Consider the following 24,308-nt stretch of genomic DNA (forward strand, 5'->3'; position numbering starts at 1 on the left):
AAAGCCGCTGGTGACTACAAAACAGCTATCCTCCAATCCAAAAGGGAGACCTACAACAACAGAATCACCAATGCCAATTCAGGCTCTAGGGAACTATTCACCATCCTTGAGTAGCTTGAATCATCTGCACCACCCATCGAAACCTGCACGAAAGATAAATTCTGGTGCACCAAGATCCAAAACGCACTTCTCAATAAAGTATCAACGTTCCAAGCCAAAATAGAAAACAAGAAACATTATAGCTCCACTACTGAACCATTGGCACATAAAATTCAGTCCTTGTCAGCAAATCCTTGCAGCAAATCCAAATTCACTCCCCTCTTGGTTAAGGAGGTTGAAAATCAAATCACCAGTCTCAAACCCTCTAGATGCAAGGGAGACATCTGCCCACCAAACATCATTCAAAAGGCAGCGAGAGATCTGGCCCCTTTCATAACCACCTTTATAAACAACTATTTCAGAACCTGTATGGTCCCAAATAATCTAAAAGACGCATGGGTACAACATCCCTACAAACTACCGTCCTATTACTACTGTACCGTTTCTGCTGGAAATACTAGAACAGGCCGCTTATCTTCAGATTCAGGCTCATCTAGAAGCTTACAATCTTCTAGGCCTATAGCAATCAGGGTTTAGACCCAGACACGGTACAGAAACTGCCTTAAAAGACCTGAAGACACAAGTGGACGACCAAATAGATAAAGGAAACCTATCCCTCCTGTTACTATTAGACTTATCGGCAGCATTTGACTTGGTCAATCACGAAGTATTGTGCACCCACTTATCGTCCGCAGCTCACTTCTCCGACAAAGCCTCTGCTTGGATCCAATCATTCCTGAACCATAGAACAAGGAGGGTCTTTTCACCCAACACCACAGCTGACCCAGCTGAAGAGACTTGTGGAGTAGTTTTCACCAACGCTGTATATCATCTTTACTAAGCTGTTGTTTGACGACCTTCACCATTTGGGTGTCACCTACACAAACTATGCAGATGACACCCAAATTCTCATGCCCATCACCGGGAACTACGACCTTGACGCTAAACTTCTGAATAAAATCTATCTTGATATCCTGGCATGGATGGCCACACATGGCCTCTGCCTCAATGATGCCAAGACGGAACAACTACTTATCAGATCCCAAACAAAACTAAACAAACTGGACAACAAGTTCAAAGCCTTCAACATTGATGGCATCACTATACCGGTCTACAAAGAAGTCAAAACTGTGGGCTTATACTTGGACTCATCCTTGACTTTGAACAGACAAGTTAATGCGACTGCCTCCTCTACAGCATACACTTGTACATTAACAAACTCCTGCAGGCCCTTCCTGTCCTCAGTGCGTTGCTTGACTCTAGCCAGAGCTCTTATTCTCTCATAACTGGACTATTGCACATGCACTATATCTTGGAACCACCAAAAGAAACCTAAATATACTTCAAATATTGCAAAATAATGCCCTCAGATCGGCCCTCAACATTCCTAGATTGCATCACACATCAGACACCAGGCGTAATCATCACTGGCTCTCAATCAAGAGCAGTAGCCCATGCAAAACATTGGGCCTAACTCATAAGTGCTTAGCCAATTCAGCACCTAAATATCTGACTTGCAAATTCTCTAGAAACCTTTCAGAATGTCCAAATAGAACGACCCAACAACATTGCCTTAGAGTCCCCAGATTTAACCTTCAGAAATCAGGAGGTAGCAGCTTCCCTTTCCTAGCTTCGAAACTTTGGAACTCCCTACCTACGGACCTAAGAACAGAACCCTCTTTCTCTTGCTTCAGAAAGTAAAAAAACGGGCTTCTCACCCAAGAGTTGTCATAACATAACGCTTCCCTTCCAACTCCCTTCCCCCACTCCCCTCCTCCTTTCATTTTCCTCCCACTAATCTCACTTTCTCGCCTCACGCTCGCAATTTAGGTTTTCATTTCGACTCTTCTCTCACATCTCACTCACCTCTCGTGCCTGTCGCTACCACCTCTATAATATTTGCAAAGTTCGTCCCTCCCTTACTTTCCATGCTACTAAACTTTTAATCTCCTCCCTTATCTTTTCTCGTCTCTTCTACTGCTCCTCCTTACTTTATGGTCTACCTTCTTCTCATCTTGCCCCCCTTAAATCCATCTATCACTCTGCCATCCATACCCTCCGTCTCCTCTCCCCCTTTGACTCCATATCCGCTTCCTCATCCTCCATTGGTTGGCTCCCCTTTCACTCTCAACTTAAATTTTATTTTCTCTGCCTAGTCTTTAAATCTCTCCACGATCTCGCTCCCCCCTATCTCTCTTCCCTTCTCTCTTTCTACACCCTCTCTCGCTCCCTCCGTTCCGCTGACCACTTCCTCCTCACTGTTCCCCCCTCCCCTTCTGCCTCCTCCCGTTTCCGCTCCTTCCAACTCCTGGCCCCCCTCCACTGGAACTCCTTACCTCTCTCAATCCGCTCTATTCCTACCTTTTCCTCTTTCCGCACGTCCCTTAAATCCCTCCTTCTCCATTCCCCGCCATGATGCCCCTCCCTCTCCCCTCTCTCTCTTCCTCCCTTCCCCTCGTCCCCCCTCCCTCCTAGTTTAGCTCCACTTCTCTCCCCCTTCCCTCTGTCATATTGCTCTACATGCTGTTTTGTTGACTGAATCAAAATTGTAATTTGCTTCTCGTTACCGTTATATTAAATGTATCCTGTTGTTGTTAATGTGCAGCGCTTTGGTTTAAAGCGCTATATAAGCCAAATAAATACAAATAATGCTGTTTTAGCTAATCCTATAGGCTTCAAATTGCCTCCATGACATATACGCTTGCACTGTATTTAACTCATTTGTATATTATGTTGACACTCCACACTTTAACATGACTGTAAATATTGTATGCATCTTTTACTTACCCATTGGTATCATTGCGTCTACCCTCTTTTGATTGTATCTGCAACCATGTTTCTTGCTGAATGCGCCTAGATACCTGAGGGTTTGGTGCGCTATACAAATGAATAAACTAAAGAGTTGAGAAAGTGCAGCGATGGAGGATCATCACTATTCAGAATCTTTCAAAACCAAGATGTAAATGCTCAAGCAGCTAGACTCTATGGTCACTAGCTCCCCAAGGTCTCAAACACTGTATATAACAGAGGGTTGTCCAATTCCAGGCCTCGAAGGCCGGAAACATGTGGGAATTTCAGGATACCCCTCATTCATAGTCATGAGATAAATGTGCATACAATGATTCTAAATGTGCACATTTCTTCTCATGAACATTCACGAGGGGTATCCTGAAAAGCTGTCAGTATTCCAGCCCTCAAGACTTGGAGTTGGACATAACCACTGTCCTGCCCCTCATTATTCTACCTTCTCACGACACTGTCCATTCACTTCAATGGATTCACAGGCGCCTAAAAATAAATTGTTTGCATCCGCCCTTTGGACTGGAAAGGTAAAGAGCTATGCTTTTCACAGTTGCGAAAGTGCAGCGATGGAGGAACATCACTATTCAGAATCTTTCCAAACCAAGATGTACATGTTCAGGCAGCTAGACTCTATGGTCACTAGCTCCCCAAGGTGAAGAACATGGTACTGTATAACAGAGGGAATTTCAGGATACCCCTCCTTAATATGCATGAGAAATTTCCATACAATGATTCTAATTGTGCAAATTTCTTCTCATGAACATTCACAAGGGATATCCTGAAAATCTGTCAATATTCCAGCCCTCTAGACCTGGAGTTGGGCATAACCATTGCTCTGTCCCTTATTATTCTTCCCACCCAACCTTCTCATGACACTAGGTCCGCCATCACCATTTCAAAGTCCTTGCACAAAGGACACCATAGAGATTAACTTTGAGCCTAGGCCCACCATCCGCAGCACATTGCACACCACAGGATTACGTGTCACTTTTTGGCACTGCAGTGGTTTCTGCTCCTCCAATCTTACGTACCAAAGAAGGGGTTGCCTTTTGAATCTGATATTCAGCTCTAAAATTCCTGCCACACGTTGCACAGCCACCAAAAAATATCCTTCCTTCTGGTTTCCACGGTAGCATGAGAAACACACCACTTTCACCAATGTCTCAGGAGGATAGCTTAGGGGCAACGTGCTCGCCTTGGAAGCAAGACGACACGAAGCAACACAAGTTCAATCCTCTGGTCTGCACTTAGAAACCTCTGGGTATTAAGCGCATTATAAATAACCTATCATATCATGCCTCCTTGCCCCAAAGATCCAGAGCTCATATGTTTCCTGTGGCCATGTGTAGGGGTGACCAGGACAGTCTAGGGAAATCACCCTCTGTCCCGGGAGTTGTTTGATTTTATAATGGGTGGGTGGCTACGGTCCCAGTTTTTGCGGGGGCCAGATTTTGAAATCCCGAACTCGGGTCCCAGCACAACTGTTCCTGTGCGAATGGGGGCGTGAAATGCTTTTCACGTACTGATTTCCTACCTCCCCTCCCAGGCGCCCTCCTCCAGTGAGAGAAGATTGCTTAGCCCCTCCTCCCCCAGAAGCCACCAATCACCCCAGCAACATAGAAGTAGGACACATGTTTTATTTTAATTTACTTTAGTCCTATGTCTATTTCTTAGGCCTATCCTGTTTTTTTGAAATCTGGTCACCCTACAGAAAGCAATCCAGTACGAATTCTGCTTGGAACTCTGGGACTTGGAGCTTCCCTGCATTTCAAACGGGAGTCGAAAAAAAAAAAGTTCCGATATACAAAGGGGAAAAAATGCACTCGATGGGCTGGAACCGGAGAGATCTCGAATATACATGTAGAGCGTTGAATACCAAGCTCCCCGTTCAGAAACCTATGCGCGCGCGCGCAGTCCGGTGCTCCCGCAGCCCCTTCCTTTCTTACACTTCCGTATAAACGGTGCTGCTTTATGCTCCCGCGCCATCCGCTCTCTACTCCGGGCCGGCGGAAGTCTGGGCCCCGCCCACAAAACGCCTCGGCCACCGGTCGTCATTTCTCCCGGGTATTACGTCACTTCCTGTCGGCTGTGCCTGTGGCCTCTTGCGCCTGCGCGATGTCACTTCGCAGGCACTGCGCATGCCCACCGTTCAGATACTGTCAATTTGACACATGTTCAGTCTGAGACCGGATATACTGAGCATGCGCACACGCTGAGCGGGTGTTACATCGAAAAGTTCCAGAACAATGGTATGTGTCCCGTACATTCTCCTCGTAATTGCCTCTAAACATCTCCCTCAGGCCTGAGCTACTGCCGTGCTCTTTTGCTGAATGTCTCATGTCCCGGTAATTGTGTTGTTTACTTCCTGATGCAATACTCGGCGCATTCGCAGTGCTACTGACCTGGGTCTCTCCTGGTGGGTGTTTCCCTTGAAACCTCCGAGGAATCAAAGAAGAGTAGTCTAGCCAGGATCGCAAGAAAAGTGAAATCTAGCCAGGATCGCAAGAAGAGTGAAATCTAGCAAGAAGAGTGAAATCTAGCCAGGATCGCAAGAAGAGTGAAATCTATCTATCCAGGATCGCAAGAAGAGTGAAATCTATCTAGCCAGGATTGCAAGAAGAGTGAAATCTAGCCGGGATCACAAGAAGAGTGAAATCTAGCCAGGATCGCAAGAAGAGTGAAATCTATCTATCCAGGATCGCAAGAAGAGTGAAATCTATCTATCCAGGATCGCAAGAAGAGTGAAATCTATCTAGCCAGGATTGCAAGAAGAGTGAAATCTAGCCGGGATCACAAGAAGAGTGAAATCTAGCCAGGATCGCAAGAAGAGTGAAATCTATCTATCCAGGATCGCAAGAAGAGTGAAATCTATCTAGCCAGGATTGCAAGAAGAGTGAAATCTAGCCGGGATTGCAAGAAGAGTGAAATCTATCTAGCCGGGATCGCAAGAAGAGTGAAATCTAGCAAGAAGAGTGAAATCTAGCCGGGATCGCAAGAAGAGTGAAATCTAGCAAGAAGAGTGAAATCTAGCCGGGATCGCAAGAAGAGTGAAATCTAGCAAGAAGAGTGAAATCTAGCAAGAATAGTGAAATCTATCTAGCCGGGATCGCAAGAAGAGTGAAATCTAGCAAGAAGAGTGAAATCTAGCAAGAATAGTGAAATCTATCTAGCCGGGATCGCAAGAAGAGTGAAATCTATCTATCCAGGATCGCAAGAAGAGTGAAATCTAACTAGCCAGGATTGCAAGAAGAGTGAAATCTAGCCGGGATCGCAAGAAGAGTGAAATCTAGCAAGAAGAGTGAAATCTAGCCGGGATCGCAAGAAGAGTGAAATCTAGCAAGAAGAGTGAAATCTAGCCAGGATCGCAAGAAGAGTGAAATCTATCTAGCCGGGATCGCAAGAAGAGTGAAATCTAGCAAGAAGAGTGAAATCTAGCCAGGATCGCAAGAAGAGTGAAATCTAGCAAGAAGAGTGAAATCTAGCCAGGATCGCAAGAAGAGTGAAATCTAGCAAGAAGAGTGAAATTTAGCCAGGATCGCAAGAAGAGTGAAATCTAGCAAGAAGAGTGAAATCTAGCCAGGATTGCAAGAAGAGTGAAATCTATCTAGCCGGGATCGCAAGAAGAGTGAAATCTAGCAAGAAGAGTGAAATCTAGCCGGGATCGCAAGAAGAGTGAAATCTAGCAAGAAGAGTGAAATCTAGCCGGGATCGCAAGAAGAGTGAAATCTAGCAAGAATAGTGAAATCTATCTAGCCGGGATCGCAAGAAGAGTGAAATCTAGCAAGAAGAGTGAAATCTAGCAAGAATAGTGAAATCTATCTAGCCGGGATCGCAAGAAGAGTGAAATCTATCCATCCAGGATCGCAAGAAGAGTGAAATCTAACTAGCCAGGATTGCAAGAAGAGTGAAATCTAGCCGGGATCGCAAGAAGAGTGAAATCTAGCAAGAAGAGTGAAATCTAGCCGGGATCGCAAGAAGAGTGAAATCTAGCAAGAAGAGTGAAATCTAGCCAGGATCGCAAGAAGAGTGAAATCTATCTAGCCGGGATCGCAAGAAGAGTGAAATCTAGCAAGAAGAGTGAAATCTAGCCAGGATCGCAAGAAGAGTGAAATCTAGCAAGAAGAGTGAAATCTAGCCAGGATCGCAAGAAGAGTGAAATCTAGCAAGAAGAGTGAAATTTAGCCAGGATCGCAAGAAGAGTGAAATCTAGCAAGAAGAGTGAAATCTAGCCAGGATTGCAAGAAGAGTGAAATCTATCTAGCCGGGATCGCAAGAAGAGTGAAATCTAGCAAGAAGAGTGAAATCTAGCCAGGATCGCAAGAAGAGTGAAATCTAGCAAGAAGAGTGAAATTTAGCCAGGATCGCAAGAAGAGTGAAATCTAGCAAGAAGAGTGAAATCTAGCCAGGATCGCAAAAGAAGAGTGAAATCTTTCTAGCCAGGATTGCAAGAAGAGTGAAATCTAGCAAGAAGAGTGAAATCTAGCCAGGATCGCAAGAAGAGTGAAATCTATCTAGCCGGGATCGCAAGAAGAGTGAAATCTAGCAAGAAGAGTGAAATCTAGCCAGGATTGCAAGAAGAGTGAAATCTATCTAGCCGGGATCGCAAGAAGAGTGAAATCTAGCCAGGATCGCAAGAAGAGTGAAATCTATCTAGCCGGGATCGCAAGAAGAGTGAAATCTAGCAAGAAGAGTGAAATCTAGTCAGGATCGCAAGAAGAGTGAAATCTATCTAGCCGGGATCGCAAGAAGAGTGAAATCTAGTCAGGATCGCAAGAAGAGTGAAATCTATCTAGCCAGGATCGCAAGAAGAGTGAAATCTATCTAGCCAGGATCGCAAGAAGAGTGAAATCTAGCAAGAAGAGTGAAATCTAGCCAGGATCGCAAGAAGAGTGAAATCTACCAAGAAGAGTGAAATCTAGCCAGGATCGCAAGAAGAGTGAAATCTATCTAGCCAGGATCGCAAGAAGAGTGAAATCTAGCCAGGATCGCAAGAAGAGTGTGTTAGGCAGAAACCTGTGCAGTTCCCTCTGGGACCACTGTAAACGATTTAAGACTACAGGTGTTTGGCAGTAAACCCACTTGGTAGCAGTCTGTACCACACAGATTCACTTGGTAGCTGTGGCTGAGCAGTCAGAATTCCCTCAAGAAGAGTTAGGCAGTATACAGAGTATTCACAATAGGTCAGAAGAACACAGTAGAGCAAGTAAACACTGACCAGAGCTTGGTGTAAAAGAGATATAATTATTTATTTAAAACCACATCTAGAAAAACACACAGGCACTAATAGTAAGCAATTCAAAAACACGGTCACTAAAAGATATACACTCCCTTAAAAGAATATTAGACAATTCTTTAGTAAAGCCCCACTTATTTTCAGACAGCGGTGAGCGTTTAACGTAGATGGCACTCTTATAATTCGTTTTTAAAAGGGAGAGAAAAGCAGAGTATAAATTGAAACAGATCCCAACACTTTTACAAGAACACAACAAGAGAGGAAGGCAAAGTAAAACCGTGAAGTTAGAGTTCAGTAGGCCGGACCCACTTTAAGAGGATCAGAACGAAATGTGTCCAAGGTCTCACGGTTGCAGTGCACAAAAGTCTTGAAAAAGGTTCAAAAAGAGTTGGACCAAAGAAAGGGACCAGTTACAAGGTCAAGGCGGCCAGCCCAGTCCAGAAGGTTAAGGGATTATTATTACCTTGTAGCAATCTTTAGAAAGGGAGGCCTGGCGGACACGGTACCTTAAAGTGGTGAGAATGCTCCAGCGGGGGCAGTTGTTCCTGGCAGTGGATGCAAGTCAGTGCTTCATCCGGGGGAAGAGAGGATCTCGTCGGGGAGGAAGACAGGAGTCCGTTGCACTGCCAGGGAAGAAACCAGCCGCAAAGTTCTCAGGTAAAAGGAGCGGTCCTTTTATTCGCGGTCCAGTGGTAAGTGGCTATCCGGTTGCCGGGGTGCTTGGCACGGGCAATTCGACCACAAGACAGCCTGGGATGCGAAGAGAAGAAGGTAAACTCGTTGTGCCCACCAGTCAGGGGAAGAAGCCTCTCCAGCCGGGAGATCTTCTCTGTCGTCGGGAAGTGGTGAGTCGGTTCCGCAGGGCTCCACCGGTGGTATCATCGTGGTAGGTCGGCTCAGCTTCTCCCTCGTCGGATTCTCAGGTCCTGTGGCGACTTCTGAAGTTCCAGTCCCCAAAGCCCTGTTTTTATGCAGCACACCCTCATTCACTCAGCCTAGCTGTCAATCAAACATGCTAAGGCCGGCTCACCACTTGGGCCAATCACACAAGAGTGCGACTTGAGTTACCAAGGTAAGTCAGTCCAGGGTACTTAAACCCCCTCCCACACCCCCTGTGCTACCCAGACAGAGTGGCACCACTTTTGGAGGCCTCTGTGGAGAAGCCCGCCAAAAAGTGGAACAAAGGGCCCGAATTGGGTTGGAGTCACAGAAGAGAACACAAACGCCATTTTAGAATCGAGTGCTGGCAGAAAATACCAACCGGCAAATTAATATTAAATAAATAAACTGGCGGTATGTTCGAGGCTATGAGAATTAAATAATTAAAGTTGGTAGCCTCGAACAATGGGAAAATCGCATAGGGCTATATTCACGGTCGAATATAAAAAGTAGAATCCACTGCCACCAGCCAAAACTCGATCAGGGGGGGCGGAGACGTGCCCCCTCGACTAACAGACCCCGGGGAAATCAAATTGCCCCGACCAGTACGTCCACAATATGATGGTTTGTACCAGTTTCTGTTAATAATTTGGGACTAGTAAAGCCAATGGTGACTTTACATGCCCTGGGAGACAGTAGTCAGTCCCAGGGTATGGAGTCTATGGTGGGGTGTCACTATGACACCCCTGTGTCACTGCACGGAGGGTGCTGTGTAACACACATAGTAAAAACACGAGACCCTATGGAGTAAAGGACCCCATAGCCCATAAAACACATAAACAGTCAAAGGAACACCATAAATCATGTCCAAGAGTGGGAGAAAAAGAGTCTCACTCTTGGCAAGAGAAAAAAAAAACTCCAGAAATCCAGCAAAGCTGCTGGGGGACTCACTAGGTTAGGAAATTCAGCCTAAAGAGAGAATTCTCCCTAACAGAGTGAAATCTATCTAGCCAGGATCGCAAGAAGAGTGAAATCTATCTAGCCAGGATCGCAAGAAGAGTGAAATCTGTCTAGCCAGGATCGCAAGAAGAGTGAAATCTGTCTAGCCAGGATCGCAAGAAGAGTGAAATCTAGCCAGGATCGCAAGAAGAGTGAAATCTTTCTAGCCAGGATCGCAAGAAGAGTGAAATCTAGCCAGGGTTGCAAGAAGAGTGAAATCTAGCCAGGATCGCATGAAGAGTGAAATCCATCCAGGATCGCAATACGAGTGAAATCTAGCCAGGATCGCATGAAGAGTGAAATCGAGCCAGGATCCCAAGAATAGTGAAATCTAGCCAGGATCGCAAGAAGAGTGAAATATAGCCAGGATCGCAAGACGAGTGAAATCCAGCCAGGATCGCAAGAAGAGTGAAATCTAGCCAGGATTGAATGAAGAGTGAAAACTAGCCAGGATCGCAAGAAGAGTGAAATCCAACCAGGATCGCAAGAAGTGTGAAATCTAGCCAGGATCGCAAGAAGAGTGAAATCCAGCCAGGATCGCAAGAATTGTGAAATGCATCCAGGATCGCATGAAGAGTGAAATCCATCCAGGATCGCAAGACGAGTGAAATCTAGCCAGGATCGCATGAAGAGTGAAATCCAGCCAGGATCGCATGAAGAGTGAAATCCAGCCAGGATCGCAAGAAGAGTGAAATCTAGCCAGGATCGCAAGAAGAGTGAAATCCAGCCAGGATCGCATGAAGAGTGAAATCCATCCAGGATCGCAAGACGAGTGAAATCTAGCCAGGATCGCATGAAGAGTGAAATCCAGCCAGGTCCGCAAGAATAGTGAAATCTAGCCAGGATCGCAAGAATTGTGAAATGCAGCCAGGATCGCATGAAGAGTGAAATCCATCCAGGATCGCAAGACGAGTGAAATCTAGCCAGGATCGCATGAAGAGTGAAATCCAGCCAGGATCGCAAGAAGAGTGAAATCTAGCCAGGATCGCAAGAAGTGTGAAATCTAGCCAGGATCCCAAGAAGCGTGAAATCTAGCCAGGATCGCACGAAGAGTGAAATCTAGCCAGGATCGCAAGAAGCGTGAAATCTAGCCAGGCTCGCATGAAGAGTGAAATCTGGCCAGGATTGCAAGAAGAGTGAAATCTAGCCAGGTTCGCAAAAAGAAGCGTGACATCTAGCCAGGATCGCAAGAAGAGTGAAATCTAGCCAGGTTCGCAAGAAGCGTGACATCTAGCCAGGATCGCAAGAAGAGTGAAATCTAGCCAGGATCGCAAGAAGCGTGACATCTAGCCAGGATCGCAAGAAGAGTGAAATCTAGCCAGGTTCGCAAGAAGCGTGACATCTAGCCAGGATCGCAAGAAGAGTGAAATCTAGCCAGGATCGCAAGAAGCGTGACATCTAGCCAGGATCGCAAGAAGAGTGAAATCTAGCCAGGATCGCAAGAAGCGTGAAAGAAATGAAGACGAGTGAGATCTATCCAGGGTCCCTGGGAGAGATCCTCCCATCCAAGAAAACTAGAGTGAGATCTATTCAGGGACCCTGGGAGAAAACCTCCCATCCAAGACCACTAGCGTGAAATCTATCCAGGGACCCTGGGAGAAAACCTCCCATCCAAGACAACTAGAGTGTAATCTATCCAGGGACACTGTGATAAATCCTCCCACCCAAGACAACTAGAGTGAGATGTAAGGGCCCTAGGAGAAATCCTTCATTTCAAGACCACTAGAGTGAGATCTATCCAAGAACCCTGGGAGAAATCCACCCATCCAAGACAACCAGAGTGAAATCTATCCAAGAACCCTGGGAGAAATCCACCCATCCAAGACCACTAGAGTGAAATTTATCCAAGGATCCTGGTAGAAAACCTCCCATCCAAGACTACTAGAGTGAAATCTATCCAGGGACCCTGGGAGAAATCCTCTCATTTAAGACCACTAGAGTGAGATCTATCCAGGGACAATAGGAGAAAACCTCCCATTCAAGACCACTAGAGTGAAATCTATCCAGGGAGCCTGGGAGAAAACCTCCCATCCAAGACTACTAGAGTGAAATCTATCCAGGGACCCTGGGAGAAATCCTCCCATCCAAGACTACTAGAGTGAAATCTATCCAGGGACCATGGGAGAAATCCGCCCATTCAAGACCACTAGAGTGAGATCTATCCAGGGACCCCAGGAGAAAACCACCCATCCAAGACGACTAGAGTGAAATCTATCCAGGCACCCTGGGAGAAAACCTCCCATTCAAGACCACTAGAGTGAGATTTATCCAGGGACCCTGGTAGAAATCCTCTCATTCAAGACCACTAGAGGGAAATGTGTCCAAGGACCCGGGGAGAAATGATCAAAGTCAAGACCGCTTGAGTGAAATTTATATAAGAACAATAGAGAGATATGCCTGGGCACGGGTCAGATGAGGTAAGTTGTTTCATTGTTGTTTGCTTCTGGACAGCAGCCATTGCTGCCAACTGGGCCCATGCCACGAGGCTCACCTGAGGGCACATATAACATTGCTTTGGAAAGTCCCTAAGTTTGGGATGTACTGTCAGCGTTCCCAAGTTTCTTGTAGCCATGCGTGAGAAGACGATCCGTTTGGCTTTTGCTTCGATTTCTAGGACTTGTAGGTTTTCCTATATTTAAAATGAGAAGTAAAAAATTACAAGACCCAGTTTTCAAACGAAAAAAAACAGGACTGGATGGCCTTCTCACATGTGGTCGCAGAAAACTTGAAAGCTGTGTGTACACTTTCTGTATGTATATATATTACTAGAGACTGGACGGCAGAGAATATTCACTCAAGCCTAGCCAGGAGGCCTAACTAGATGAGCTAAAGACGAACAGAATCAGCGAAAGACCCATGAAATGTGTCATCCCACCTTTGGTTTGGGCCCCCTGCCAGCAGACATTTGAAGCTCAAAGGCCCTCCAGAAGCTGCTGCCTGCTGAACTAACATACTTGGGCAGATCAGTCATGCAGAGAGCATAATTGTAAGAAAGCATGTAGCGCTCTGTTGAATCCTCACAGTGGTGCTGATGCGTGACAAAGATAAACCTGTGCAGGGGTACAGAGAATTCAATGTGTTCATGTTAAGCCTGCATTGTGACACTTTGCATGTCTGTTTCTCCATACCTCAAAACCAATACCTGGCTTCCTGCCTCCAAATTCCCACAACACAAAAACAGGCCTCTGCACGTCCCAGAAAACAACACCAGGTGTCTTTGCTCCTCTGCCAAAACAAAAAACTCATAGCTGGCTTCTTGCCCCCCCACCTCAACAACACAAAACCACAGTGCACTCAAGTGTCCCATTGCCATGCGTGAAAAGGTCATCCAGCCGTTTTTTTCTTTGGGTTCTTTGACTTGTAGTTTTGTCTTTCTGAACATAGTCACATAATTCTAAGAAAAAAACAACACTGGATGACTTTATCGTGACTGGCATTATAAACTTGAGTCTTGTAAACCATATTTGGTAACCTGCCTCTCCATACCACAAAATACAAGATGCACATGTATCCTGTTTTCGCACACCCCATAACACAAATCCTACACCTGTATCCTTCCCACCACCCCCCACAGCACAAATCCATCCCTCCTGATCTGCCTCCCTACTCCTCGCTCACAAAACCAATACCTGTGGCCTGCCTCCCCACCCCTCGTAACACAAAACCAATACCTGTGATCTGCCTCCCCACTCCTCGCACTACAAAACCTATACATCTGTCCTACCTCCTTGCAACACAAAACCAATACCTGTGTCCTACCTCCCAAGCCCTCGCAACACAAAACCAATACCTGTGTCCTACCTCCCCACCCCTCGCAACACAAAACCAATACCTGTGTCCTGCCTCCCCACCCCTCGCAACACAAAACCAATACCTGTGTCCTACCCCCCCACCTCTCGCAACACAAAACCAGTACCTGTGTCCTACCCCCCCACCCCTCGCAACACAAAACCAATACCTGTGTCCTAACTCCCCACCCCTCGCAACACAAAACCAATACCTGTGTCCTACCTCCCACCCCTCGCACACAAAACAAATACCTGTGGCCTGCCTCCCCACCCCTCGCACACAAAACCAATACCTGTGGCCTGCCTCCCCACCCCTCATAACACAAAACCAATACCTGTGTCCTGCCTCCCCACTCCTCGCACTACAAAACCAATACCTGGCATCCCTCCTCCCCACCCCTCGCAAGACAAGCCCAATACCTGTGTCCTACCTCCCCACCCCTCGTAACACAAAACCAATACCTGTGTCCTACCTCCCCACCCCTCGCAACACAAAACCAGTACCTGTGTCCTACCTCCCCACCCCTTGCAACACAAAACCAATACCTGTGTTCTACCTCCCCATCCCTCGTAACACAAAACCAATATCTGTGTCCTACCTCCCCATCGCTAGTCACACAAAACCAATGGCTGTGCCCTACCTCCCCACCCCCCACTTGTCACTGAATGAAATGAGTAAATAATGTATTTAACATATTTGCTCCAGGCACAGGTCACCTTCCATGATGTCCCTGCCTATTTCTCAGAAGAGGAGTGGAAGATTTTGAAGGAGTGGCAGAAGGAACTCTACAGGAATGTGATGAAGGAAGTTCACCAGGCTCTGCTCTCTCTGGGTAAAGTTACACCCCTGATCTTTAAAAAGTGGATTTATGGTCTATGAAATGGCTGCCTTGTTTTATACGCTCCTCATTCTAAGATTGCCTCATGCTCCTGAGGGTTCATGTGCTGGTGAGTTGGGAAGCTCCACATAGTAGCAGTAAGGAAGGCATGAGGCGTGTGAGCAGTGAAAGGGAAAGACTGCACTTATCACAGCTGCTCAGAGAGCCGGTGAAAGCAAATGGTACTGGGTAAGCAGAGGCCACAGTGTCGGTATTGTGCCAGAGTTGAAGCCCTGCAGTGACCACCCCAGAGGCAGATGGAAGGAAGCAAAGAGCAAACAAAAAACAATTCCCCCAAACCCTCCCAGCGTCAGATGTCGCTTAGAATGTTTTGGGCAAAGCGAGCAGGGCTTAGTAGTTCTTTGTGCGGAGGATGTGGCCTAACAGTGCGGCAAAGCATCTTGCGGGACCAATCTTGATTGAATGGCGTGCGTTTCTTCCTCTGTTCTAATGGCGTAGCGCAGCTTAATGAAGTGCTGCCATTTTGCTCAGGGGGTGTACTGTCAGTGTTGCGGTAGCAACGGTGCAAATATTCCTATTGTATGTTCTGTATCCCTCGCTTGAACGGATTGTGACCAGGTGTCGCTCCTCCTTGTTGCCCATAGAGATGTGTACTCAAAAGGAAGACCAGTCCTATTCTGGTAGGATTGGGGACAGTAAGAGAGCAATACAAAGCAGGGGTCCTACCAGTGGAAAAACAGTGATCCACTTATAATTCATTATACTTATTAATTCTGATCTGTTTATATAATAAATGAACATCAATCGCCCAATTGTGATGAGCCACAGGACATGAAGTGACACACGGATAGAACTTAACTATTTATTTAATTTAATTGTTTTCTTTATAACATGCCTAATACCGTACCTGAGTTTGGTTTCTAAGCATGGATCCGGGATTCAAACCTCTTGCGTGGTCTTGCTTCCAAGACCAGCGCGTTGCCCCTGTGCCATCCACCGTTCACTATCAGTTCAACAAGCTTGGATAATCCCGCAGTTACATTGCATCACTGTTCTTAGAACACTGTACTTCCGTTGTTTTAAAACGGATAGTTCGGTTCTAGCTGTGTGTCACTTCATGTCCTGTGTCTGATCACAATTGGGCGATTGTTGTTCATTTATTACACTCTGCAATAGTGTAAAAGTGTGAAGAAGATTACACATCCCTCTGGGCGGTGTCTTTTTAATTATGCATTCAAAGAATCATTGAATACACATTGTATTAAATCATACATGGAAAAGGTGTAGTAACATAACCTTAGCTACTACTCCTGTGAAACATAATATTCGATTCATGCAACAGATTAATAAGCATACTGCTAAATAGATCACTGCAGATTAATAAGCATAATGCTAAGTAGATCACTGCAGATTAATAAACATAATGCTAAGTAGATCACTGCAGATTAATAAGCATAATGCTAAATTGATCACTGCAAATTAATAAGAATAATGCTAAGTGGATCACTGCAGATCAATAAGCATAATGCTAAGTGGATCACTGCAGATCAATAAGCATAATGCTAAGTAGATCACTGCAGATTAATAAGCATAATGCTAAGTGGATCACTGCAGATCAATAAGCATAATGCTAAATTGATCACTGCAGATTAACAAGCATAACGCTAAGTAGATCACTGCTGACCAATAAGCATAATGCTAAATTGATCACTGCAAATTAATAAGAATAATGCTAAGTGGATCACTGCAGATCAATAAGCATAATGCTAAGTGGATCACTGCAGATCAATAAGCATAATGCTAAATAGATCCCTGCAGATTAATAAGCATAATGCTAAGTAGATCACTGCAGATTAATAAGCATAATGCTAAGTGGATCACTGCAGATTAATAAGCATAATGCTAAGTGGACCACTGCAGATTAATAAGCATAATGCTAAGTAGATCACTGCAGATTAATAAGCGTAATGCTAAATGGATCACTGCAGATTAATAAGCATAATGCTAAATAGATCATTGACGATTAATAAGCATAATGCTAAATGGATCACTGCAGATTAATAAGCGTAATGCTAAGTAGATCACTGCAGATTAATAAACATAATGCTAAATGGATCACTGCAGATTAACAAGCATAACGCTAAGTAGATCACTGCAGATTAATAAGCATAATGCTAAATGGATCACTGCAGATTAATAAGCGTAATGCTAAGTAGATCACTGCAGATTAATAGATTAATAAGCATAACCCTAAATAGATCACTGCATATTAATAAACATAATGCTAAATTGATCACTGCAGATTAATAAGCATAACGCTAAGTACATCACTGCAGATTAATATGCATAATGCTAAGTAGATCACTGCAGATGAAGAAGCATAATGCTTAGTGGATCACTGCAGATGAAGAAGCATAATGCTAAATGGCTCACTGCAGATTAATAAGCATAATGCTAAATGGGTCACTGCAGATTAAAAAGTAAAACGATAAGTGGATAACTCCAGATTAATAAACATAATGCTAAGTAGATCACTGCAGATTAATAAGCATAATGCTAAGTGGATCACTGCAGATCAATAAGCATAATGCTAAGTAGATCACTGCAGATCAATAAGCATAATGCTAAGTGGATCACTGCAGATTAATAAGCATAACGCTATGTGGATCACTGCAGATTAATAAGCATACTGCTAAGTGGAGGTAGGACCCTCGCTTTGTATTGTTCTGTTGCCCATAGAGACTCATGGAGCTGATGAAACCTAAAGTGACACATACATGGTGTTTGCATGTTGTTCTTTGTAGGCCTAGAAGCTCAGGTGGGGACTGATCTTTTTGGGAAGGGGGTCAGATGGATGTTCAAACTATTGAGTCTCTTGCATAATGGCTCATCGGCTGAGAGGGCCTACCCTCAATAGACAGGAAGCAAAGTTGCAATACACCTATCACATGTGTGCCTTTACGGTAAACCATTTGAAGACACTCACATGTCTTTGACTCCACTATGTTGATCTGGGACACATTTCTCAGTACTGTCCGTACACAGTGGTGTGGCATATTTCCCAGTAACGTCCTTACACAGAGCTGTGGCATATTTCCCAGTACTGTCCTTACAAAGAGCTGTGGCATATATCCAGTACTGTCCCTAATGCATCAGGCTTTGTCATATTTCCCAGCACTGTCCTTACAAAGAGCTGTGGCATATATCCAATACTGTCCCTAATACATCAGGCTTTGTCCTATTTCCCAGTACTGTCCTTACAAAGAGATGTGGCATATATCCAGTACTGTCCCTATTGCATCAGGCTTTGCCATTTTTCCCAGTACTGTTCTTACGTAGAGCTGTGGCACATTTTTGAGAACTGTCCTTACAAAGTAATGTGACATATTTCCCAGTACCATCCTTTAATGGAGCTGTGGTATATTTCCGAGTACTGTCACTGTTGCATCGGTCTTTGTTGTGTTTCCCAGTACTGTCCTTACACATTGCTGCAGCATATTTCCCAGTAACGTACTTACACAGAGCTGTGGCTTATTTCCCAGTACTGTCCCTAATGCATCAGGCTTTGTCCTATTTCATAGTAAACGTTCTTACACAGTGCTGTGGAATATTTTCCAGTACTGTCCCTAATGCATTAGGCTTTGTCCTATTTCCCAGTACTGTCCTTAAATGGAGCTGTGGTATATTTCCCAGTACTGTCCTTACACAGTGCTGTGGCATATTTCCCAGTACTGTACTTGCATAGAGCTGTGGCATATTTCCCAGTACCATCCTTACATGGAGCTGTGTTATATTTCTGAGTACTGTCCCTGTTGTACCATTCTTTGTCATGTTTCCCAGTACTGTCCTTACACAGTGCTATGGCATATTTCCCAGTACTGTCCTTACACAGTGCTGTGTCATATTCCCCAGTACTGTCCTTACACAGTGCTGTGGCATATTTCCCAGTACTGTACTTGCATAGAGCTGTGGCATATTCCCAGTACCATCCTTACATGGAGCTGTGTTATATTTCTGAGTACTGTCCCTGTTGTACCATTCTTTGTCATGTTTCCCAGTACTGTCCTTACACAGTGCTATGGCATATTTCCCAGTACTGTCCTTACACATTGCTGTGGCATATTTCCCAGTACTGTACTTGCATAGAGTTGTGTCATATTTCCCAGTACCATCCTTACATGGAGCTGTGTTATATTTCTGAGTACTGTCCCTGTTGCACCATTCTTTGTCATATTTCCCAGTACTGTCCTTACACAGAGCTGTGGCTTATTTCCCAGTACTGTCCCTAATGCATCAGGCTTTGTCCTATTTCCTAGTAAACGTTCTTACACAGAGCTGTGGAATATTTCCCAGTACTGTCCCTAATGCATCAGGCTTTGTCCTATTTCCCAGTACTGTCCTTAAATTGAGCTGTGGCATATTTCCCAGTACTGTTCTTACACAGTGCTGTGTCATATTCCCCAGTACTGTCCTTACACTGTGCTGTGGCATATTTCCCAGTACTGTCCTTACACAGTGCTGTGGCATATTTCCCAGTACTGTACTTGCATAGAGCTGTGGCATATTTCCCAGTACCATCCTTACATGGAGCTGTGTTATATTTCTGAGTACTGTCCCTGTTGTACCATTCTTTGTCATGTTTCCCAGTACTGTCCTTACACAGTGCTATGGCATATTTCCCAGTACTGTCCTTACACATTGCTGTGGCATATTTCCCAGTACTGTACTTGCATAGAGCTGTGGCATATTTCCCAGTACCATCCTTACATGGAGCTGTGTTATATTTCTGAGTACTGTCCCTGTTGCACCATTCTTTGTCATGTTTCCCAGTACTGTCCTTACACAGTGCTGTGGCATATTTCCCAGTAAACGTCCTTACACAGAGCTGTGGCATATTTCCCAGTACTGTACTTGCATAGAGCTGTTGCATATTTCCAATACTGTCCCTATTGCATCAGGCTTTGTCATTTTTCCCAATATTGTCATTATATGGTGCTGTGGTGTATTGCCAAGTACTGTCCCTATTGCATGTATTGTTGTCATAGTTGCCAGTACCATCCTTACATGGAGCTGTGGTATCTTTCCCAGTACTGCTCCTATTGCATCAGGCTTTGTCATATTTCCTAGTACCGTTTTTTATGACACAGGGCTGTGCTATATTTCCCATAACTGTCTTTACTATATGGCAGTGTCATCATATTGCACGGGATAGCCACATACTATATTTTATATTCATATTGTTAGCATTCACATTACTGCCTTTCTGTGTCCCAGGATCTTTGCCTGTTCTCTGTCACCACAGCTATTGCTTGATTTATCTTTGTCGGAGGTTTCACCATTCCCTCAGTGATATCTTCTTGGAATCAGACACATCCTTAGAGATGAGCTATCTAATGTCAGCACTTCTCTTTTTGGGTGTATATCAGTGATACAAGGGTTAATTCTTAGGTGCCAACAGCTAAGCCTTTTCACATTTTGTGATTGTAGGTACTCCTTTTGTGTTGAGGATTTGAACAGCTTCATCTCTGCATGGTGATGGGCCACAGATCCTGATTTTCTCTTCTTTGAGGCGTAGCGATTTGTCTTGTGTGTTTTCCATTTCAAAGTGTAATCAGAGGTTCTTCAAGACAATTGGCTTTTGCATGATGTTTGTAGCTAATTTGGTCTTTTTTTCGGCTGGGTGTACTGGGCTTGTGTTCACTTGGAGCTTACCTGGACTGTCAACCTGTGCGCTTACTGGAAATGCCAATCTTACTGGGAATATCGAACTGGGAGCTTGGAGGAATATCAAACTGGATGCTTACTAGAAATCCGTTAGTTGCTCAATATACCTCTAACCTAGATTACATATGTTCCAAGCTTTAGGAACGTCAATGGGTGCATGTTTCCACCCACATATGTTCATCTTTTAATGGAAAGGTTTAAATATGTTTTCTCATCTGAACAATGGAAGAAATGTGGTAACATATGAATGCAACATAATTTATTTTTCTCCTGGGAAGAAGGTGGTGAAGACCTTATAGATTTCAGTAATTGGATCAATATAGTTAATCAAATTTATATTCCCAGTTGGCCTGTCTCAAATCCACTTTCTAGGCGCAGAAGTTTCCATTGATAATTGCTAAATCCAACCACACTCAGTTCTTCTAATCCAACCACACTCAGTTCTTATAATTCAGCCACACTCAGTTCTTATGATCCAGCCACACTCAGTTCTTATAATCCAACCAAACTCAGTTCTTATAATCCAACCACACTCAGATTTTATAATCCAACCACACTCAGTTTTTATAATTCAACCACGCTCCGTTTTTATAATCCAACCACACTCAGTTCTTATGATCCAGCCACACTCAGTTCTTCTAATCCAACCACACTCAGTTCTTATAATTCAGCCACACTCAGTTCTTATGATCCAGCCACACTCAGTTCTTATAATCCAACCAAACTCAGTTTTTATAATCCAACCACACTCAGTTCTTATAATCCAGCCACACTCAGTTTTTATGATCCAGCCACACTCAGTTCTTCTAATCCAGCCACACTCAGTTCTTATAATTCAGCCACACTCAGTTTTTATGATCCAGCCACACTCAATTCTTATAATCCAACCAAACTCAGTTTTTATAATCCAACCACACTCAGATTTTATAATCCATCCACACTCAGTTTTTATAATTCAACCACGCTCCGTTTTTATAATCCAGCCACACTCAGTTCTTATGATCCAGCCACACTCAGTTCTTCTAATCCAACCACACTCAGTTCTTATAATTCAGCCACACTCAGTTCTTATGATCCAGCCACACTCAGTTCTTATAATCCAACCAAATTCAGTTCTTATAATCCAACCACACTCAGATTTTATAATCCAACCACACTCAGTTTTTATAATTCAACCACGCTCCGTTTTTATAATCCAACCACACTCAGTTCTTATGTATTAAATTAATAGAAGTGCCCATGAATATCTTGAAGATCCAGCAACAGCCATGTACGATCAGTTCTTCCTAAGGGGATATTTGAGAGGAAAGGAAGAGGGCGCAGTTGTAAGAAGCCACTCATGCTCAGCGATCACATTTATGAACACTGGTAGTTACAACATTGAAATCCAATAAGCTGAATTGCGCTTTAACATATGTACCTTCGCTACATCCACTTAAATACGCAAGCAACAAATATTGGACAATATTGAAAAACGATAATGCATTCAAGAGCAATATCTATCAAGGACACTGGGAAATAGATTACTGATGTCACCCTCAAGATTGCCAGCATAAAGGAAGCTGTATCCCCTGCAGCCACTCCCTGCATTAAAAGTAAGGGGAAGTATACCAGCACTGCCCCAAACACACAGGAGGACACCAATACAAAATTCAGAAAAGGGAAACTCTTCAGCCTGAGAAAGCTCCTTCGCAGCCAGCAACAAACACAGTCTGACGTGGGATCCAAGATGGCAGCTTCCCCCACAAAACTCAGGACTACAAAGCATTGTGGCCATTGAGCATGGCTAGAGACAGCATGTAACTCCTCTGGCTTATCAGAGGGAAGCTAGTCATTCCAAGCACTATATACGAGCTAGCTGCAGGGGCAAGAGTGAAAGGGAGTTTTGCGGTACACAGGAGGCGCATTTCGGTGTTAAAGAGGAAGAAGAAGATTGCTGGAGCAGAGAGTTGGAGTGATGGGTTGGGTGTAAAGCCTGGAGTGGAAAGGCAGATTGCAAGACCCAGAGAGTAGGGGAATATTGCTGGAGAAGTCAGGCTGATTGTGAGACCTGGAGACTGGACCAGATATACAGAAAAGGAAATTAAGGGGGGACCAAAAGGCAGGCGAGAAGAGTCCTGGCCATGGTCCTAGTCAAGAATAGGACAGAAGAAGCAAAGGCAGAGACCTTTGATGAGGAAAAGAAACGGAAGGTGAAGACAAAGTTACTTCTAAGGGGAAGGCAGAGCAGGGAAGGGCAGAGGTCCTGCCAAGAGAGAGGGCGGAGGCCCCGTACATAGAGAAGGAGGAAGTGCCCAAGAGGTGTCAGAGGCTGAAAGGGTAGAGACTGTGGCTGCCTTGGTGCTGATCAGACTTGATTATTTTAACGTTTTATATCTGGCTCAGCCAAAAGGCACAACCCAGCGACTGCAGTGTCTTCAGAACCTTGCTGCCCGGGTGGCTACGGGGACTCCCTTTGGGGCTCACATCTCCCCTGTGCTTCGCACCCTGCATTGGCTCCCCGTCATGCGGCGGATTAGGTTTAAGGCCTTGTGCATTTTTGTAAATTTTTTTAAATTTTTTATTATTGTTTAATCAAGACAGATTTTTACAATACAATACTTTCTTAGCGATTGCTGACAATGGATCAGTGCTTATCTAAGTGTTGCAGTTTCATTTGCAGGTTTTTGCACGTGACTTGTTGCTTGTTCACCGGTATTGCCGTTAAGTAGGTTTTGCTCAATGTGTTCTAACATTTTAGCCGTAGCAATTTGCCAGGTAATTTTATTGCCTCCAATGAGTCTGCGCCACCATGTGTTTTCTTCCTGCAGGATGTCAAAACCATCTAATTGCCGCAAATAGTGCTGTCTGCTAGATGCAGTAGCAGGACATACCATGAGTAAATGTCTTATTGTCTCTTTTAAGGGATGTGTGGTGTTGTCACAGAATCTACAGCCGTTTGTTTGGGCTTGTCCTCTGATGTGTAATATCTCATTTGTTTTTAATAGATTAAGTCGTGCTCGTAGGATTAAGTTTTGCGCCTGTTTGTTCGGAAATTGCTTTATAAAACTTTGCAACTCATTTCTTTTCCGCGTGTTGAGTGGCAAATGAGAGGTAAGCTGTAATTTAGCAGATGTTATTGTCCTTGCCCAGTCTGCATCTTTGATTTTTCGTAAAACTTTACATGGGTTACCAATAAGTTCTTCTTCGTCTGATGCAATTTCGTGTAGCACCGCAAGATTTTTGGTGTCCGTTTCGCGTTTTATCATATTGAAAATCTTGTTACTGCTGTCCATTCTGGTCTTTCTGAAAAGCATGATGGTGTTGCAGGTTACTGTGCATTCTAATGGCTGGAGACTTAGTTCCCGGCGAATGGCTGCCCCTAATGTGGAATTGGGTAGATTCAGTATTTTACGCCAGAACAAGGCCTCCAGTTTTGCCCATATTCGCTTAGGGATTGCGGGCATTGCTTCAGTCTCATATGTAACAGCCGGCACAACCTTCATTTTATAGAAGTTTAGTGTTGGCACGAGTGAGTATTTTCCGAATTTGCTATCGATGGCCTTTGCTTGTGCCACTAGTTTGTTCATCTTCGCGTACAGTTCGGATTGCATTGTGGCTTCTTGACATGAACTGTCCAGGAGTACTCCAAGATATTTGAACGTATTCACAATCTCAATTTTTGTTTGACCCAGCTGCCAGTTGAAGTTGCTAGATTTTTTATTATGATTTTGAAGAATCATGATTTTTGTTTTGCTTATATTGATTTCTAGATGGTTGACCATAGCATACTGTTGTAACACGTTGAGTTTGCGTTGTAGCCCTATTTGCGTTTGATCGAATATAGTGAGGTCATCAGCATACATAAGGTGACCAATTTCTGTCGTCCCAAGTTTTGGCGGAAAAGCTCTTACTGTTTTCGCAATTTCTTGCATATCGCCGATATCGGTTAAAAAAAAGAGCGGA

General features: G+C 44.4%; 1 protein-coding gene across 4 annotated transcripts in view; it reads left to right on the forward strand.

Moving 5' to 3' along the window:
• The first annotated feature begins 5,074 nt into the window (after nt 1-5,074).
• The window catches only part of LOC138489485 (zinc finger protein 154-like), a 153,596-nt gene continuing 134,362 nt past the window's right edge, over nt 5,075-24,308 (forward strand). For all 4 annotated transcript variants that reach the window (XM_069617225.1, XM_069617227.1, XM_069617226.1 and 1 more), the window contains exons 1-2: nt 5,075-5,150; nt 14,507-14,633. In XM_069617225.1, the coding sequence (XP_069473326.1) occupies nt 5,148-5,150; nt 14,507-14,633 (130 nt within the window). In that variant the 5' untranslated portion in view covers nt 5,075-5,147. The remainder of the gene's footprint in view (nt 5,151-14,506; nt 14,634-24,308) is intronic.

The sequence above is a fragment of the Ambystoma mexicanum genome, chromosome 9, assembly GCF_040938575.1.
Source record: "Ambystoma mexicanum isolate Mex_15411 chromosome 9, UKY_AmexF1_1, whole genome shotgun sequence".
Lineage (NCBI taxonomy): Eukaryota > Metazoa > Chordata > Amphibia > Caudata > Ambystomatidae > Ambystoma > Ambystoma mexicanum.